Below are 20,867 nucleotides of genomic sequence, written 5' to 3'. Positions count from 1 at the left end.
TAGATTACTGTTTTCCCCCCCAAATTTGGTAGATCCCTGGCATTCAAACAATGGGTTCCTTGGTGCTCCCACCACTGCCCATTTCCTCCCACATTGTGAACTTGTAGAGGGGCACATGAGCAACTATTCAGGTCTGGTCCTGTGCTGTGCCCCTTTGAAATGTGCTCTGCCTCAGTAATGAGCCCCATAATTCTTTGAAGTACAAAGGAGTCTCATGGCAGATACACATACAGTATATCCCTTCTCTTGTAGACAACTGGATGTGTAAAGGGTTCTCAAAAGGAAGTTAGAATGCTACTACCTTTCTTTTCTCTAGCATTTTTGGGAAGGAAGAGCATACCACTAGAATTACAGTGGTACCTTGCAAGACGAAATTAATTCGTTCCGCGAGTTTTTTCTTCTTGCGAGTTTTTTGTCTTGCGAAGCACGGTTTCCCATAGGAATGCATTGAAAATCAATTAATGCGTTCCTATGGAAACCGCTTGCCGGGCTGGCGGTGCGGAGAAGGGCTTTTCTCCCCACCGCAAGCCTTCAGGACAGGTCCGGGAACAGAGGGGAAGGCGTGCTGCACTTCTCCTCTGTTCCCGGAGCTTGCGGGGCTTGCGGTGAGGAGAAGGGCTTTCCTCCCCACCGCCAACATCCGAAGGCTGGCGGGGGGAGGAGGAGGTCTCTCTGCCCCACCGCCAGCCTTCGGAGCAGCCTTCTGAAGGCTGGCGGCGGGAGGAGGTCTCTCCGCCCCACCGCCAGCCTTCGGAGGAGCCTCCCGAAGCCTGGCGGGGGGAGGAGGTCTCTCCGCCCCACCGCCAGCCTTCGGAGGAGCCTTCCGAGGACAGTGGGGAAGATGGGCTGTGCTTCCCCGCTGTCCCTGGAGATTTCCCTATGGGCTTTCGTCTTGCGAAGGAAGCCCATAGGGAAATTCGTCTGGCGAAGCACCTCGAAAAACGGAAAACTCTTTCTTCTTGCGAGGCATTCGTCTTGCGAGGTACCACTGTATTTTCAGTACTTGAATTCTGAAGATGAAATGTCATGCCTGAAACTTTTATTTATAGGAACTTCAGGGCTTCAAATAAGATTATAGCTATCAAAATTAGGGTTATCGAAACTGGATGCATCTGCCCATTTCCACTCCACATCAATTCCACCTTTCCAGGGTTGCTGTTGTTGTTTTTAAATTGTACAAAAAATCCATATTCATATTTAAATATGCATATTATCACAATGTACACATTTCTAAAGAAACTTACCTAAAAATATGCATTATAAAAATCCATTTGGGTTGTTTTGAGCTGAGAACGGCATTGCAAAATTCAGAGAACTGCAAAATCTGAAGTCTTATTACATTATGACCTGTGTATTAGTTCTCCTGGAGGTACAAATTCGGTCAGTTCACTTAGAAATGCAGACCAAATGTAATTCTCCTCCATCCCTACATGTTTGTAGCACTTGGCTTTTAAAAGTTCCAAAAAGACATTTTTCTTATGCCAAGGTGTTTCATTATAAACTCATTTTCTCCACTAGAAGAGCTGTATAAAGAGCTGTAGCGATTGCCATATACAGCACACATTTATATTATGTGTACATGTGCTCCTTGTGGGGTAATTTCAGCAGCAATTGTTTGTTCAGATTAAACCTCCATGGGAAAAATGCAATCTATATCACAGATAAGTCTTTCTTTCAAAAGGCAGCCCTGATGAACAGGACTCCTTAATTTTGTGCTTTCTGTTGCAGGGAGCATCATGTGGATTTTAAAATTTTGGATTTTTAAATGATCAGCCGGCAATAACTTCCTAGCCAGCATGTTTTTTTTAGCAGTACAAACTACTGCAGTTTGTAAGCTGGTGAGAAAAAACCATCAAATGCTTTTGCCAATTTCGTATTGTCACACTTATTCAGGAAGAGAGCTTACTTGTATGAGCACATTTGTATTATAAATATGAAGGCCTGAAGATTCTTGTCATGATGGCTAATAGGTTTCTCTTTTTGCCATTCTGTAGACTCATAGTCAGGCTTGCAGCAGCAGGCAAAGGCTCTCACAACACTCATTCTTATTTTATCTGAGAAAAGCATGCCATTACTCACCACAGCTAACAGTCCCTTGCTTCCTTGAGCCAGCTATCTCATTTCCATACTTATCAACACACCAACATTGCCCAGTACTTCCATGACACTGAGTTGCTTTGTAATATCCTTCCTCATTGCACCGTGGAATGAAAGTTCCTAGGGATAGCAAATGGTGCCCTTGTCAATAATACAAATACTTGTAGAGCTAAGCAGGAAGATAATGTCTGGCCCTGACGTTCAAGGAGGGCTTTCTTTGACTGTTTGCACAGCAGGTTGAAATGGTCAGGCATACTGTTTCTCTCTCTCCCTCCCCCTGCCCACCACCACCAGTTCTTTTGTCAGTAAGGTTCTTCCGCACAAATAGCATTTAGAAGAGATTGTGAGGGTGCAAAAGGGCTGCAATTCAAATTGCAACCCTTGAAATAAAGAAAAACAACAACAACCCTAAAGTGCCTTCATTTTATAAGAAGTGCAGTGACAACAACTGGTTCTGTTTATCATTGTGGCTCTCTGTTCCTCTCTCACGAAAGCTGATATTTCTGCCATCAGCTTCAACGGATTCAGTGCAAATGTACTTGCATAAATTTAAAACAAACCACGTCTACTTGAAGATCAGTTAGAAGAATATTGAGCATGGGTTTTATATAGCAGTTTCCATCATCTACTGTTTGCTTCTGTTACAGGCACATAAGAGCAGACTTTTACTGGGTCTGGCTATATCTGAGAAAATACCTAGCACCTTTGTTAGAGAGATACTACTTGATTTACTACTCAAAATAAATAAAAGGCTTCCTTCACCAGTACTGTAGATCAATGCATCTCCGCAATGTGCACACATAACATCAAAAGGGCTATTTTATTCCATTTCACATGGATGAAGAATATCTGAGGCGTTATGTACACTGGCATTAACAGCCATTGGCCCACCTTTCTGAGGAGTTGGCTGTGGTGATTTAAAGGGACCATGTCTGATTTTGCAGGTGCTGACCTATACTGTGGAAGGAATAGGTTTAAGGAATGTGGAAGAGCTACATCCTCGGATCAGGATGGCCCAAGGGAAGGGGATGAGTAGTTTAGCAAAAATTATTTCCTCCTCATTGTTATCTTCCTCATGGTGAGGGCCCCAGGTGCAGGAGTCATGACAGCTATAACTACAGTTCATTTAGGTATCACATCATGCATGCATTAGTTACTCGTCTACCAATTTGTTGCAAATGACCATTAAGAAAGTTTGCCCCTGGGCTATACGGATTAATAAATTTGATCTCATGAATAATGGGAATGCCTCATGGGCTTAATGTAGCTTCCTAGTAACAGCAATGGAATACCTTTCTACACTATTTTCATTGTTAAGTTCTGTTTTGTGGGAGGAATACTTTCATATAAGGAAGCAGGAACATATACATGGCACCAACTCAATCCTTAAAGGAGTCCATTGAGCTATGTAGTACAAGGGTAAACGGGTTGTTCTTAGGAGCACAACGGAATAAAAGCAAAACCTACCTTCTGTCCACAGATCAGGGTTATTACTACCTCCAAATGTGTCCTGGGGGAGGGGAGTACTTGAAAATAATATTCTTGAAGGGATGGGGAACTTGCCCTGCCATGCTGTGTTCCCTTCAGAATCCCCAGGCAAAGTATATTTGCGCAGATACTTCAAGGCATTAAAAAGTACAAATGCTGCCTCTCTGCACATATCCTGTGTGTCATAATGATTTTCCTTTCCTTTTCCACTTGCATGATTTTCAATTTATGTATGCATTTCAGTATTGCTGCTTTAGAATGATGTTTGTATTAATTTCACTGTGCATTATTGGAAGTATTATTTGATTTCAATTATGAATTATTTAATGTGGAAGAGAAATGCACTGAAATTCACAGATTTAAGCCCATAGAGTGTCCAAAGCTGTTAGTATTATACACCTACAGTTTAACAGATGGATTCTTCAACTTCCCAATGGCATTATGTGCTCAACATACCAAAATTACCTTAATATGTGTATCATTACAGCACATTTAAAAGTGCAATTTATACTTTAGGGGAGGGGAAGATCCAATAAGCCTATTTCTTACATTGGATTTGTCAAACAATAAAGAAATAAATCTACACTGAATCTATGTGTTGTGTCAATTTAATGACACTGATTTGAGATTTCAGTAGACAGACAGTCTCTGTTCTGCATAATGTTACCTAGTATGCCAAGTCATGGAACACATTTAGCACAGGCTGATGTTCTGTTATTTATATGAGTTCCTGAAGTGGCACAAGCACACAGTTGGGACCCTATTACAGCATGTAACGTCACAGTAATAACAGAAGCTTTAATTAGCAGCTTAAATGAGTGAGTGGCAAGTAACTGAACTTACCCATCAGGCTCTTCCCCTTGCCCAGCTTTTGAATTCTGTTCATCTCATTCTGGCAAGGGAGACCTAAAACAAAATACATGAGAGTAGTTTCCAGATGGTAAGGGACAGATTCTCTAATGATTAGCTTTGCAATTGACAGGCAGTGGTAGTCTATTGCACACCTGGGAATGAATGAACCACATATGCTTGTACTGTACTGCAGAACAAATGTATGCCATTAGCTTTACTAATTAAAAAATTCACAACATGCTTTGCTTAAAAAGTGTGTTTGGGGGCCATTTTGGTTATTAAGACAGTTTTCCTTTCCTTCACCAGCCTGATCCAAAGCTAGGGTGCTAATTTACTGCTTGCTAAAAGACTAATTTTCACATTATAAGCAATGACATAAGCAATAAGCTAATATCGATAGAACAAATTTTGAGATTGAAAATCATGCTCATATTTCCTAGGGCACACATGGGGCACTCTGCTCCTTAGCCAATGGAACAAGGAGGCCACCATGTGAAAGGAACCTCGCAGGCATTTTTTAGCCACCAAGTAGGAGGCCATGAACGTAATCTAGACTCCTTGGCCTATATATGGAAAAGAGGACACAGAGACTTTGGTGTGCTTAAATGGATGCCACGTACATGACGCCACCAACTTCTACTCCACACCCACAAGGGATAGAAGAGCAGGAAGGCCGAGAACTTGCTACACTGTGTGTAAAATGTGTACCAGATATAACAATGGAAGATTTCTATTCCTCTCAACAGATATGGAGGAGGCATGAGAGTGCTCGAAAGAGCACATTTAAAAATACAAGAAGTTTGAGGCCTTGACATAAAATCATGTACTTACATAATTTTAATGGGAGTTAAGCCCACTTAATTGAATAGCTTCTGTTATGCACAATCATGGTCTGCTGTTGTAAGTAATAGAGGAGGAAGGAAGCTTGGGTCTAAGGAAGATGTTTAAAGGAAGCAACAACAAAAATTGTGGACAAAGAATAATAAAATGGGAAAGATAAGAATGACAAGGGGAGAGAATTACATGGAAAAAGCAAACTAAAGGATGCAAGGATTAGAAAGAAATTTATTCTAAAAGGAAAACTAAAATGCTGGGAAAGAAAAGAAGAATGAACAAATTATAAGAAAAAAGAGAGGAACATAAAAAGAGAAACAAGAAAAACTAGGAATCTAAGAGGAAAGTAAATGTTGAAGAACTTGTCTTTCTAGGCAGTGAAGACTATCTGGGTGATATTGCTAAAAATAACTCTTTGTACGGATACGTTTTTCTCTTTTCTTTGTGCAGTTCCTGTTTAATTCCATTTTTTTAATGAGATAATGAGAACAAGGGGAGAATGACTGATGGTATTGTTTTGTTATGTTTTGGGAGGGAAGAAATGGGAAGGGCAATCCTTTTGCAGAAACCATAGCAAAGTACATAATAGTAAATTAATCATAGAATGATGACTAACCCTTCAGTCATCCACTTGGAGAAGAGCCATTTCCAGCTCACAGGTGGCAAAAGCCCACCTGCTTCTGGGCCCACTGCTGATGGATACAGTTGGCCTAGAAGGTAGTGGCGGAGCCTCATGTTCCGGCACCGGGGGGCTGGCTGGCATGTGTCCTGGGGTTGTGGTGCGCCACCTGCAGGGGTGTGAAGCCCAGTGCAGGCTGGGGGGCAGCCACGATGGCACCCCACCGGGATCGCGCTGCCAGGGGCAGTGCACTCCCCCCGCACTCCTCTTCCTCCGCCAGTGCTAGAAGGGTTTAAAGAAGATAAGGGGATGGCAAAACTGGATCTGCTGCTAACCCACCTCCAATTTATCTTGAAAGGGCTGAGATTACTGAAAGCCATAGTGATGAAAGTATTTTGGATCCATGGGAACTAACTGGTCTGGAGAAGCAGGGACTAAGTAAGCGTCAGTGGCCAAGTTCTGTAAATATGGGAGAAGAAACTTGCTTCCTGCTGTGTTCAGTAACCAGGTGCTAATCACTAGGTTCAACATTTTAGGTGTCAGTGTCTATTTGATGCTTAGATTTTCACACCCAGGATTTTCTAGCCATCTAATGCTACTCAACTGAATGCCACTCAATACGTAACAAGTAAGTGGAGTGGTAATAATATCAGTGTTGTTTACCATATGAAAATCAAGCATGTCTCCTCATTTAATCAATTTAAAACTATGCCAACTTTATTAGAAATGAGGTATGTTGATGTGCCTTATATAAATCCTAATAACGCAATTGCCGTTTAATATTACATGGGAGCTAGTTTTCCTGTATAAATATTTTAGTATCAACATGCCATCACAGAGTCAATTTTCTAGTACAAAATTTAGTAACTTACCTCCAGGCTTCTGAAAGCAGTAGCACCATTCGTTGTTCGAAAGCTTTCCATCTTTGAAGGAGTCACAGGAGTTGAAGAGCGGTTTAATGCATGGCTCATATTTATCAAGATAAATGGCATTGATCTCTGAGTGATCGAGGAGAAGGTCATAGTTCATATCCAGTTTGTTGAACATCCAGCCCAACGAATCCTTGCAGATTGGTAATATGCTAGTGTCAAATCCTGTAAAGGCAGGAGCAAACAACCTAGACTGAGCTAAAACATACAGATTTCTCTTGAAAACAAGAAACCCTGCTAATTGACTCTGTTTTCAGTCTTGCAGATAACTGGGGCAAAATTGATTTCAGATTAACCTTTCCTTCTTGACTTGTAAGAAAAAGGAACATGATGATCCCAATTCAGAATGAAGTGTGAATGAAATGGATGGGCTAAAAGACAGCAGGGTAAGCCTTAGAGATGGATAATACTCTGAGTCATAGCCATTCATTATTGTTTCACAAATGTGAATGAAAAGGCAAGGTAAGTGGTTCACAGTTCATTGAAGCCTGTTTTCGTTCAGAATTCAATTTTGCCCTCTCTGTTCATTTGCACATTTATTTATTATCCTGCACATATTATCCTGCTTTTCCGCCAAAACCTAGTCCCAAAGCTACTCACAGTGATTACATTAATGTACAATGCAAAGTGCTGCACATGTGCGGGGCAGGGGGAATATATAACAAGGTCCATTTTTCTCCACTAAATTTCTTAATAGTCTTCTCTCACATTCCTTAAAATGAGAAAATTCTTTCTGTAAATGTTTCTTCTCTGCAATACACTCTTCTGTATGCTGCATTCTGCATGTTAACAACTAGCTCTCCAAACACATTTTGATGGCAGCGATTAGCAGGCTTGCATGTATTTTATGGCAAAGCTTTTTTTAAAAAAAACTGCTTGCAGCTTCTGATTCAGGAAAACAATTACAGGACTTTCTCCTTCTCCAAGAACCCTGGCATCTCTGCTTGTAATCCCGGAAACCCACTTCCAACTCATAGTGTGAAGCAACGTTTTCATTTGGATGCCCTACTCACACCTCATCTTGCCAGAGTTAAGCAAGACACATAATTTGTCAAAGATTTATGGTCTTATGGTCTGTGTGTGTGGTTTGGGAGCTGCACGGCCAGGGAAAAAAACAATGCTATCCAGGGTTGTAAAGACTGCAGAGAGAATTATTGGGTGCACTCTTCCCACCTTAGATCAAATCTATGCTGCCAGGTGCCATAGGAAAGTGGCAGAGATAGCACATGATAGTACGCACCCCGGAAATGATCTCTTTCAGCTTCTGCCTTCTGGAAGAAGGTATAGGGTTATAAAGGCCAGGACTAGCCGCCTGAAAAACAGTTTCTACGTTAATGCAATTCTGGTTCTAAACGCAGCATAAGGGGTCTCTGTAGTATAGTGTATTTTAAAATGGGGTTTTAGAGTTTTTAGGGGTTTTTGAATGTTTTATGTAGTTTTTATGTAGTTTTTATGTAGTTTTTCAATTTCATTGTTCCGCAAGGGACAATGACAATAAAGATATCGTATCGTATCGTATCGATTTGTTTGCAATAATCAGAAAGTCAAGTTTGTATACCTAGTGTTCTGACACATATTTTGTAGCACCTATCTCTGGTTTGATGGTGACAAATAGTACATTGGTACCACATATTACAACCAATCCGTTGAAGAACTTGTCTTCCCTTTTTGAACAGCTGTCATTTCCTGATGGTGCATAAAAGGAAGATTTCCCCATCATATGAGCTTCTACATAACTGCGGGGGGTGGGAGGGTGGCATGGAGACTTCTTAGACTGAACTGTTAATGAAAGCCTAGAATAGAACTGAAGTCTGTCTGCTATTTTAAGTGGAGGATCAGAAAGGCACCACACTGGAATAAAGCTCTTTAGGTGTAACTCCGATGGAGGGTTCTCTGTGACACTGAAGAACTATCAGAGGTGTTCAGGTAATATAAACATTAATGCTATTTTATTACACGCTACTTCAAAAAGATAAACCGATTTCCCTTCAAGCTAAAGACAACTGAGACTGGGGCCTGAAAGCAAGTGTCAGAGTTTTCCAGTACCTTGCTTTGTAGAGATGGGCTAGGGGCTTTTCTTTCACGTATTTTAGATCATTGCCCTAACTACTATTGTTATTCATTTTTCATTTCCTTGGTTGACTCTGAGTTCCCAGAGTGAAATTAAGTACTTATGATCCTGGTGATCACAAATTATTATGATGTATGATACTTTAATTTCGGAAGAAACTGAGAAGTGTTGAATGGAGGCTAAGTGATCATGGTCTCCTCTTACACTAGTACAGGGTACAATTGATACATGAGGAATGAGGCTTCATAGAATCATATGAATTGTAGAGTTGGAAGGGATCCTGAGGGTAATCAAGTCCAACTCCCTGCAATGCAGGAATCTCATCCATGACAGATGGCCATCTAAGCTCTGCTTAAAAACCTTCAAGGGGGTCGGGTTGCACTGTTGAACAGCTCTTACCACCAGAAAGTTTTTCCAGATGTTTAGTCAGAATCTCTTGTAACTTGAAGCCATTGGTTGGCGTCTTACCCTCCAGAGCAAGAGAAAACAAGCTTGCTCTATCTTCTAGGTCACAGCCCTTTAGATATTTGAAGAATATGTCTGCCCCTGTATAGACCTGTAAGATCATTTAGATTGTCTTGGGAATTTTTACTTGTGGCACTGCAGCCTACAGAATATCACAGGGTAGTGACCTGAAAAAGGGCATTTTCTACCATTGTTCCTGCACAGGGATGCTCTTTCCTGTTTTTACACCTTTTTATAATAACATTTTACTGGTTTCCAGTTTCTGTGATACAGTTTCATTGCTTTTATGTTGTATTTTTATATATCACTTGGAGGTGTGATTAGATACTAAGCATTTTAGAAATGCCTTTAATTCAGATAATAGACAGATAATAGAGAGCAGAAGAGAGCTCTGAGTGCATCCCTCAGCAGCAGGGTGACCCTGGCTTTTCATCTGAAATGATCAGCATGCGTGACAACCAAATCAAAATGGTAGTTTATCCATCCATCCTCATGTTTCAGGGGAACAGTGGCAACACATTTGTGTTACCCCATTCATTGATTGTTCCTTTAAAAGAAACAAAGAAATACTTTCTAAAGGGGAGGGAGGAGTTTTCTTGTTGCATCCAGTAGGGGAGGGGTGGACACCAATTAGGACCTTCTCCTTATAAAGTTGTAGAACTGTGTTTTAAAAAATGCGAGGAGCTTTATGCTGAAGAAAAGTAGGTACATTCATATAAACTTAGTGAAGGTGGGTCTAGGTAAACTCTACAGCTTTATACCTATTACATCTGGCGTTTCCCACAACAGTGGCAGAAGCTTTGCTACTAATCAGATTATTGCAGTATGCAATCTCAATGCAAGCACTTAACTGAATGACACAGTAATTAATATAGATACAACAACAGCATTATGATGCACTTGTAAGGGCCAAATGTGAAAACCAGAAGATGTTAATTGCACTTGCCCAAGATTTATTTGTATACACTGTTCTAGTATAATTTTTTAAAAAATATTTTCCTCAAGACTTCTACTAGAAAATGCTAATGTGCTACTTTAATATGCAGGCATTTAAAGAAGTCTTATGAAAAGTTTAGCTAGCTAGTTATTGCTGTTTAAAAGGTTAAAGCAAAGAAGTGAGGGATCAAAGCCTTTCAAGTATTTATGGTGCTGAGATGTGGCAGCAAGTTTCTATTTCACTTTAAACTGCTTTTGAATAAAAGTTGCTTTGATTGAATCACTACTTGACATGCCTGTGTCAACAATCAAGTCCAAGATTGCCAAGTCTTATGTACACTTTCTTGTCTCTTTCTAGACAAGTAAACCTTTAAGGGGAAAAAATGCATTTTATTTATTCAAAGCAGTGACTTTCAAGAAACTACAGAAAAATCATCACATCAATCTATTACCTTTTGTTAGACATCTGATATGTCACTCTCAGCTTAATCTACCTCACAGGTTTGATAAAATGGGGAGGAGAACTGCATATGCCACCTTGCGCTAGGAGATGGATGTGCAAGAAAAGTAGGGTAAAGACGACAACAGTGCTGAATGTTAGGTTTCTTTATATGTGTTGGGAAGCTTAATATATTTCTTTCACTCGAAATATGATGTCGACTTTCTGTTCTCTACTCCTCTCCTACAATGTTGGCTGGAAGTAAGCAAGAATCCTATTCAATGCTACAGCTCAAACACGCCTGCATTGAGAAAGCTTTGTCTTTTTCACTTTTTCCCTTCATCCCACAGTCTCAAATAATAAGGCCAAAGATCAGAAGTCTCGCTAGCTTTTTAGGTCATTCAAGTATCTCGATATATTTGCAGGCAATTCTAGAAAGGTTATTAATTAGTGCCTGTTGAGAAGGGGATACTTTGGACTCAAAACACCTGCTCAACCAAAAGTCATTACATGTAACATTTTCTTGGACAGCTGGTAACAAGAGACACCAGCTTCCAATCACTTCAGATTCTGGAAGAGATTCAAATAAGTGACCTATTTGTAAAAGGCTTCTTATTGTCTCAAAACCTTTTCACCTACACATTTCACACGTAAAAATAAACAGAAAATTGTACACTGAAACACTGGGCACAATGCACTGTTTAGACAGAAGCAGACTTAATGAAAATACAATCTATAATAAATAGTTTTGGAACAGCCAGATTCAATATAGAAAAAGATACACATAAATTTGTGGGTACAGAACATAGTTCAGTGGAGCTTCTGACGACACACCAGCTTAGCTGAACCCGTGTACTGATTGTACACATCTGAACTAGAATAACTACTGATCTAATCTTAAAAAATGTGCAAATTATGGGTTCTCTTAAATGAATGGAATATATATGGATGTTATAACTTAGATGGAAACAACTATTTAGTAGGAAAAGAACTGGATAAGACCACTTGCATTCTCTATGCCTTATTGTAACAATGTATATGCTGCATTATTGTTTGCAGGTAAAATAAAATATCAATTTATATATATTGGGGCCTTGTGTTTGTGTTGGACTAGTGAAATGAACAAACCAAAAGGGAGACAAAAAAGCAAATCTGGATAATTTTTTTTCAAAGAAAGCTATGTAGTGCTCAACACTTGCTTATATGCCATGTGAATGCTTTATCTTGTATACATGTAGGTGGATCTGTGGGCTCCATCCCTAAGACCTAATTAATTTCTAATTTCTAAGATTGGGCTGTTGAAGCTAAATTAGCTGCATCTTTGATCCTAACCACACTTTTTAGGGCATTAAACCCACTGAACACAGTGTGGGAATTACTTTCAAGAAAACATGCATAGGCTTCCACTGCACAGAACAACTAGTTTCCAGTGACATTTAAAAAACAGCAACACCTCACTTTAGAAAAGGTACTAATTGCAAAAACAACAACAACACTGGTGCTCTGAATAACTTTGTTTCTGTTGCTTGCAAATAAGAAAGAAAAGAGCTTTGCTTAAAGTGGACAGCGAATGAGATTACAGTAGTTAAAACTTAAAACTGTGCCAATACTTCCATTTCACGAATGAATAGGAAGAATATAATTTTTACTTTTTGCCTGCAGATGAACTTGATCCACTCGGTTTTCGTTAACTTACAGCAGCATCCTATCAAACTGCAGCACAGGAAAAAAATTCAGTGGAACACCTTCTCCAGATGCGGTGTATCCAGAGAAATCTTAGCCATCATTTCCAATCATTTGGAAGTTGCTTTAAAACCACAGAGGAATACTCAAAATAGATTGCAGTGAAAAAAGCATGTGCTTCTTATGGCTCCATAAGCATAACCTGACAGCTCATGTCAATGAAGTGATCACATGTCGGGGGAGGAAAATGCAAGCAGAATGGTGAAAGGCTAGAGATTCATGAGCACTGGAAACTTATGCCTGGTTCACACAAACAGCACTGGGGTGGGAAGTCCATTCTGCTCAAGTTCAGACTGCAGACAAAGAAATCATACAGCTGAATTTATCCCTAGGGGTGGGCCCTCTGCATATACAAATTGGTAGACCAAGGAAAAGACTGATCCATAATTGTGCTTTCAATATCTAGTTTTTTTGTGAGCAGGAAGTTTTATATTAAGCATCATTCAGTTCTGTTATTCTGCCGCAAGCAGTTTGACGTGGTACCGTCCACAAACATGGAGTCTGCTCTTAGTATTTACTAGGCTCCTGGGTGGGATTACTGTAGAGGTGTACTATTCAAGGGGCTTGGGCTATCCAAAAGAACATCTTTAGTATCCTCTTGGTTTTCATGAAGGATTACAAATGCAGTTTGTCCTTTTAAATAATTAAAATAAATGGTAGGGAAAGCCAGATATAGTTACACACCAATAGCTTCTACTCAGGATTGCTGTTCCATGGTAACACTTAGGCCTGCCTACAATCTGCACCCTCCCTCCCTAAATACTCATTAACCCAAGAAAAAAGGCACTTTCACACAGAAAAGGTCTTGCAGTTTCTTGCTCAGAGACAGGCGGTTGCATGCTTAATAATAAATGGATAAAAAAGCATTCTGTTAAAATTATGTTTCCAATCTAGTGCCTGTCGTGGGAATATTTGTAGCACACAAAGCCTGCTGTGAATTTTTAACCTACAGATTGAAAAATTGCCCGAGTCTGACAAATTCTGTTGAGAGCAGGTGGGAGGCTGCTGACATTTCACTTAGTTTCAGCAAACTCTGCCACCCCTCACTAGAGGGAAGGAGTAACAGGACTGACAGAAAGCCCCTTTCTCTCCCCCCCCCCCGCTCCCTGCCTACTGCATGCTGTCAGTCACTGGGGCAGCAGAAGGCCTGTTCCTCTTGCACAAAGCCTTGACCCAGCGCCTTGGATCTTGGATGCAAGATTCTGTGGGCCCTCAGGCAAGAGACTGTATTTAGCCCTCTTATGCACCCCTCCTCCACAGAACCAACACATTTTTAAATCACAGCACTCACCAGTTGAGATGTCTTTAAAAGAGGGATTATTAGACAAATACATGGGGGGGGGGGGAGGCTATTAATTTCTACAAGGCTTGATGGTTCTGTAAGCTGTGGAATTCACTCCCTGCAGTGGTATGTCTCACACCTTCCCTAAACAGCTTTCTGTGAACATAGAAGACCCAGAACTTTATCATAGCCTTTTACACTAGAGAGGAATGTTTTCAGGACCCACCCTGTTCTTGCGGCTGTATTTTCTTTTACCTGTTTTTAATTTCTGAATTTTAAATTGTTAAGAGCTGTTGAAGGGTGGGTAGCAAGCTAGCAAGCTACTACTTATTAGTGGACAATAACAGGCAAGGGCTGTCCCCCTTACTCCCCCCAGTCCTGCTTGTGTGTTGCCCATATGCCTTTGGCTGGCCACTGTAGGAAACAGAACATTAGGCCTTTGTCTGATATCCAGCAGGAGTCACAGCCGTTGCTCTACCCCAGAGATTGGCAACCTAAGGCCCATGGGCCGGAAGTAGCCCATGAGCCGCCTCCGAACTGAGCTGCCCACTTGGTGAGTCCCCACGTGCTGCGCCAAACCAGCGCAGCACAGCGCAGGGACTCTCTTCTGCAACTCTGGAAATCGCTTCTGCACAAGCCCAGACACCGGAAATCGTGTCTGCGCATGTCTGCGGCACCGGAAATCGCTTCTACGCATGCCCAGATACTGAAAATCACTTCTGCACAGGTGCAGTTTTTGGCATCTGGGCATATGCAGAAATGATTTCTGGTGTCGCGCTGCGCTGGCCCAGCCCACAGAGGATCTCCACTGGAGTGATTCGGCCCATGCCTGGCAAGCCTTGCCGACCCCTGCGAGTCTACCCCATTTTTCCTAACCCCAAGTATTATCCTATTTGTCTAATGCATTGCAGGGTACAGTTCTTCCCTAGATGGTCCATTAGCTACCTTACAGTTTCCCGACTTGACAGACTGCAAATGGTGATTAAATTTCAAACCCTGTTTCTATATGCAAAAAATAAAGGAAAATAAAACAAAATAATGGGTAGTTTGAAATAGCAGGAGAATGTACCACAGCATAATTAAACGAAAGATTCCACATTAGCTGTCATTACAGTTATTGTTGACTTGCTGAACTTGTGAACTTATCTCAAACTTTATTTTTAGATTGTCATCTTACTGCCTTGTGCTGAATCCGAGCTGGTTGGCTTGATGACACGATTTGCATCTTCATGAAGAGCACCAAACCAGTCTTTTAGGCGGGATGCAAGGGTCCTCAGCTCCTTGTCTGTGCAAGCTGTTAAGAAAATGACAATAATTAAATTAGTGAGAACATGCTACACATGTCCTAACAGAAGATGATTATTGTTCTTCTGTTTCTTGAAGAATAAACTTTGATTCAAAGATGTTTAGATTTCAAAGAGACAAGGAGTAGCAGGTCGAAGGGTTTATCAAGAAAATTCAAGGCAGTAAGACAAGATTTATTATTATACTTGAATATTGCCTAAGTGGGAGACAATTTATGGTTTACAATCCAGACAAAAATCCATCTCACAAGATGTGTGGGAATTTTTTGGTTGTCACCTTTTAGGTCTTCTGAGAAAGAACATCAATCAAACAGCAATAGGAAAAAAGAAAGCCATCTAGCATTGCTATTAGAACAAGACCCTGAGAATAATTTATATCCCTTGTTTGGTTTAGTTTAAAGCTATTGTCATGGCAATAGGAAATCTTTCTTTTAATGGAAGCTGTCATGTTCTCCAATTTGACGACAAATAAGACTTTGCAACCTCTTAAGGGTGTCTCTGCTTCTTCATCTTACCTGGATGAAAGCATACACTGCTTGCTTCCATTATAAATTTTTATTGGGAAACATCTAATTTTTTTCTCATAAATTTCTGCCAAGAGATTAGTGCCCAGCAGAAGCCAGTATTTATTAGCAGGGGGGGGGGGGGAAATTAGACAGTGCTTCCTGACACAAAGAATGTTCCAGCTTTGCATTATCTTCAGTGTTTGAATTCACAGATTGAAGCCATTTTATCATTCTTGTCATAAACTCATTCTAAAATTTAAATAACTTTTCTTCAGATACAAAAGAAGGTTTTTCTCTAGTAGCATAGGACATGCTTTACAGAATAATCCACAGCAGAGAATCCCTATTCACTGCATATTTTAATACAGCCCCTCCAACTATCTCTGATATAGTCACATGAATGTCACTGTGCTTTATAAAGCTAAGTGACAAGACAGGTTCTTTTTTTTTGCTGCAAGGACCTTAGAGTTTAAAACTGTGAGAAGAAAAAAGAGCATGCCAAATGACAGGGATGGCCAACAGAAGGACAGTGTATCAAAGGCAAAGGCAAAATCAATTGCATGAACCAATACAACTGAAGATCATATCAGAAGGCAAGAGAACATAGACTTCATTTGTGAAACATGCTCAGCAGCCAAAAAACCAATTTCTTTACATGGTACAATAAACAACTGTGTTTTGCTACCTGTGACCTGCCTGGGACTACAAAAACAATTGGTGGGGGAAGTCCAGGCATCTTGGTTGGCCACTATATATGGTTGGTGGACTACATTCAGGTTATGGTGGCTCTTACATTGGTTAGGTCAGCTCTGTTCACTAGATCATGGTAACTTTCACACTCATTCTAAAGTCACCAGCAAATAAACTGGGCTCTACAAAATCTACTGAATAAGAAATGAAGATTTGCTGTTCTTAAATGATCTCAAAGTTCTGCAAAGGTGTTTTTTTTCTTAACCAAAGACATAAACATGTAAAATTGGCAAATTATAGTGAAGGGAAATGCAATTTTAACAAGAATGCTGTTTTTATTACCAAAAAGTCTATGTATTATTCATCATTCTATTCTTTATTATCAGCAACATATGCAACCTTATATTTTATTTATTATATTCTTCCTCTTCCTTGGTTTGCTTTCACGTAGGAGCAAAATACCTTAATTAATGAATTATCTGAGGACATGAAGTATTCTTTCCTCCCAAAAGCTGAACTGCTGATAATGAAAAAGTACTTCCCATTTCTCATCAGTTTTACTTGTTGAAGCCCTTTGGAAAAACTCTGGGCTGCTGAAAACACTTGGAGGTAATTTCTCCCCTCCCCCCATGCACAACAGTTTTTGTACTTCCTGGTTCTCATGGGCAAACTCTGGTTTGTTCAAACTCCCCTCTCTCAAGTTTCAACAAGAGAGCAAATTATGGCTTGTCAGGAAGTGTAGAAATACAGTGGTACCTTGGTACTTAATTCGTTCCGGAGGTCCGTTCTTAACCTGAAACTGTTCTTAACCTGAAGCATCACTTTAGCTAATGGGGCCTCCTGCTGCCGCCGCGCCGCCAGAGCACAATTTCTGTTCTCATCCTGAAGCAAAGTTCTTAACCTGAGGTACTATTTCCAGGTTAGCAGAGTCTGTAACCTGAAGCATATGTAACCTGAGGTACCACTGTATTGGTATGTGAAAGGAAAGGGAAAGTGGAAGAGAGAGCCTGTAAGCCCAAGGCTGGTGCAGTTTCTAGCATATCCAACAGTCATCGTGCCTGCATCCAGAACTCTAACATAATTTGAAAATCTAACTTTAAGTACTAACACAGAATCTAAACATACATAATCAATAATTTATAAAATCATTAGTGACATACGATTAGGACAAACAAATTTGATGAAACATACTTGGGAATCTGATCTAGATACAGTAATCAAGGAGGTAGATTGGCAGAGCCTATGGGGCACAAAGCCCTTAAATTCAGTGCCCAGGCTCATAAAACAGAATACTCTTAAGCTGCTACACAGATGGTATTTAACACCTTTGAGGTGCAGTCATATTAATGAAGCTATTTCTGCTCTTTGTTGGAGAGGGTGTAAAGAGATTGGAACATAGACATATGCCATGGGCCTGCAGCAAATTACAGCCATTTTGGAAAAATGCTGTTGGTGAAATAAGTTTGATCACAAAACAAATGTTATTTGCACCCCACCTTTAGTACTGGTAACAATCTTTAAAAATGAAAATGTCAAGCTGAGATACAAATAATTGATTGCTTTTCTTTAAGTAGCAGTTTGACAACTTGTTGCCCAAAATTAGAACACTTGCAAATGTCACAATGGAAATGAAAGTTTGGATTACCTTCAGAAAAAAAAATATAAATGACCAAGAAAATTAAAGCCTTAGCTGGAAAGAGAGATTGGGGTGATTTTATAGATACATGGTACCCTTTCATCACATACTCGACAGAACATCAACTACAGTGGCATCCATTGGACTTGCATTTGAAATTGTGGAATAATGTCTTCCCTTAGGAATCTGTGGTTTGGGGGAGGCGAATGGAAAGGAAAATGGGGAGTTATGCTCACAGTGGTGGGTGTGTGGGTATTTCTCCCCTGTTAGTACTAGTAGAAATTCCATTTAAAGTCAGTTGAGAAGCTGGGAACGCACTTTAGAAACAGGTTTCCTAATTAGACCAAATATTCACTGCTGACATTTCATAAAACCAAGCAAGTAGCTCTTTTATGAAAATAAATGTGCGTATTTACACTGACGTTCTCTGTCCCCACCCCCAACCCCCGCTGCCTGTAGAGGGAAGAAGAAAAAGGCTGTTATTCTTCAATGCTGGGGAAACTACATTTTTCTAGATACAAACATTTCATGTCAAAGTGGTTCCCCAGTGTTATCATACACAATGTTCTGGGTGTTTTAATGGCCAGCTTTCTAGAAGCACAGTGCCTGTCCTGATAACCACCTCTGATCCTCCTGTCACTTACTTACACCTGGTGCTGCAAATAAAGCTGGAGACAAGAGGATGCATAGTAATAGCTGTGAGATGAATGCAGGACCTGCCCAAGCAGCCGAACAGAGGAAACGCATTCTGATGTGGAGCTTACATAAAACAGGGTTTTTAAAGAACAAAGCTCAGAGATAAAATAGCACAAAGACAGAGGGCTGCCGTTCAAAGATGCACAGAGAGAAGCACTGTGCCATAGCCTACTTTCCTAGTTCATGTCAGATGCTTCTCTGTAAGTGTTAATTAATTCTGTGAGAACCTTGAAAGTTTTGGCAGTTCAGCTTACTCAGATGCCCAGAAATCTGGAAGCTAATCAGAGACTGATGCAAACTATTTTAGCATACTGGGCAGGAAGATTATACTTCTCTATTGTACACCACCTGTAATGCTTTGCCAGATGTTTCTCGCTTTCTGGCATGGTGCTTCTGCTTTCAACAGCTGCACAACAGGCTGCAATTCTGTGTAGCTTTCTCTAGCATGGTAGTGTAGTGATGCTAGTTCTCCTTACTGACAAGTTGCAAAATTTATTCTAGTGAGAAAATATGAGGCTTTTTATTTGTTGCTGTTGTTGTTGCCAATTAATTGGTTACCTTTTATTCTGTCAGGACTCCTGTAGTTTTGGCAATGGATAAAGAAAGCAGTGTTTGGGGTTTTTTGTTTTGTTTTAGTAGTCATTTTCACTGCAAAAACAGGATAGCTGCAGCAAGAATTGCAAAAACGTTGAAGGAAGTCTGTGCTTCAGTTTGCCGTTTTGGAAAATGCAAATGTTGGAGGGTCACCTTTAAATGCTAGCTGAACTGAATTTATTCCCCATCTTTCCTTCCACTAGTGATCCCTTTTATTCCTGTGCCAATGCAGATCCCACACATATTCCAACCACCCTCTCTCCCTTCGTTCTCCACTGTTTTCCTTTTCAAATCAACTGTACTCTTGAGCTTTGTAATACCACTTTTTTCTCATTCAAAGCAGAGCCCCATTTGCCTCAACATGGGGAGGAAGAAGAAGATGCACCTCATCAGATTGGGGCAAAGCTTGTGGGTGTACAAAAATTCAAACCATAAGGAAGTTAGGAGTATACAGATACAACTGGTGCCAATGGGAAGTAGGCAAATGTGACGCCCAATGATTGCAACATTATGCAATTACTTGTATGTGTCCATGGGCTGTTGCAGTTCATCTAACATTACGGGAAGAATGTCATAATGCCTTAACAAAACCCAGTGCCTTTCACTTCTGTCAGTTACCACATTTATCTGACCATCATATGTAGTTTCTGTGCATGTGATCATGGATGCTGCAAAATTCACATTCCCACTTCATATGACGCAAGTCTCTCCCACTTGCATACAACCTTGGATCAATGCATAGACAGAAAAGCAAGGCCAAGAGAAGCCACCCAACTCCCCTCCTGCCAATCTTTCCGAGATTAAGATAATGGTAAATGTCACATTTCACTGAAAAAATATTTTAAGCTTTACACATAAGTAGGGCTTCTCAGGGAAATGGCTGCTCCTTTAAAAGAGACAAAAGCTTAACATGAATACTCTGCAGCAATCTATACAATAAGAGTGATTTCCTTGGAGAATTGAAGTAATCCTAATGACCATGAAAACAATCTGCCTGTACATTAGGGAGAACAGAAACAGAACTAATTTAGTGGAAAAATACGGGTTGAGATTCTTTGTTCTGTTTGTAGCCTTCCAAGTAGCTTGCCAGGTGATGTTGTGGCAAATCAGTATTCTTCATTGTGAATCAAAGCCAGCTCACCCAGCTTAGCCTGAAATGGGTGAAGTTTGCATTGAGGGCAAATGGACATGGTCTTTGTTTGGGAATAAGAAGTGAAATAATTATCCTAAGAGTGTGGTGCTTACAATGGCTAGGCACAGTCTGAACTCATTGAAAGTAAGCACAGGCTGACTATGGAGATAATAATGTTGACAATATTAGATTCTCTGCATCACATCCTATTTTTTTTGTTTCTTGTTTTCACCACTGGTTAGGAAAGTAATGAACTTCCATAGGAAGCATCAGATCTCTCTCTCCAAATGAGAACTGATGTCAGATTTTCCCCTCCCCACCACTGCAGAAACCCTTGCAGCCCCAATGATATCAGAGTAGCAGAGTTGGTAGGCCTGGAAAAGGGACGTGCTGCATACCCTCCAACATTTCTCCGATGGAAATAGGGACATCCCATTCCACAATCCCATTTTCCTATTTATCCCCCCCCCCCCACACAAATCTCACTGGGTTGCCCCAGCCCCACTGGGCAGCTCCCAACACATATAAAAGCATAATAAAATGTTAAACATTTA

At 40.4% G+C, this 20,867-nt stretch overlaps 1 protein-coding gene across 1 annotated transcript in view; it reads right to left on the bottom strand.

Annotated features, from left to right (window-relative positions):
• SPOCK1 (SPARC (osteonectin), cwcv and kazal like domains proteoglycan 1) overlaps positions 1-20,867 on the bottom strand; it is a 410,736-nt gene that overhangs the window by 4,041 nt on the left and 385,828 nt on the right. The window contains 4 exon segments of the mRNA XM_083728616.1: positions 2,080-2,217; positions 4,429-4,491; positions 6,763-6,984; positions 14,933-15,049. Of these exon segments, the coding sequence (XP_083584742.1) occupies positions 2,080-2,217; positions 4,429-4,491; positions 6,763-6,984; positions 14,933-15,049 (540 nt within the window).

This window comes from Podarcis gaigeae (genome assembly GCF_964106915.1).
Source record: "Podarcis gaigeae genome assembly, chromosome: 2".
Lineage (NCBI taxonomy): Eukaryota > Metazoa > Chordata > Lepidosauria > Squamata > Lacertidae > Podarcis > Podarcis gaigeae.
This window is presented reverse-complemented; position numbering and strand designations above follow the sequence as displayed.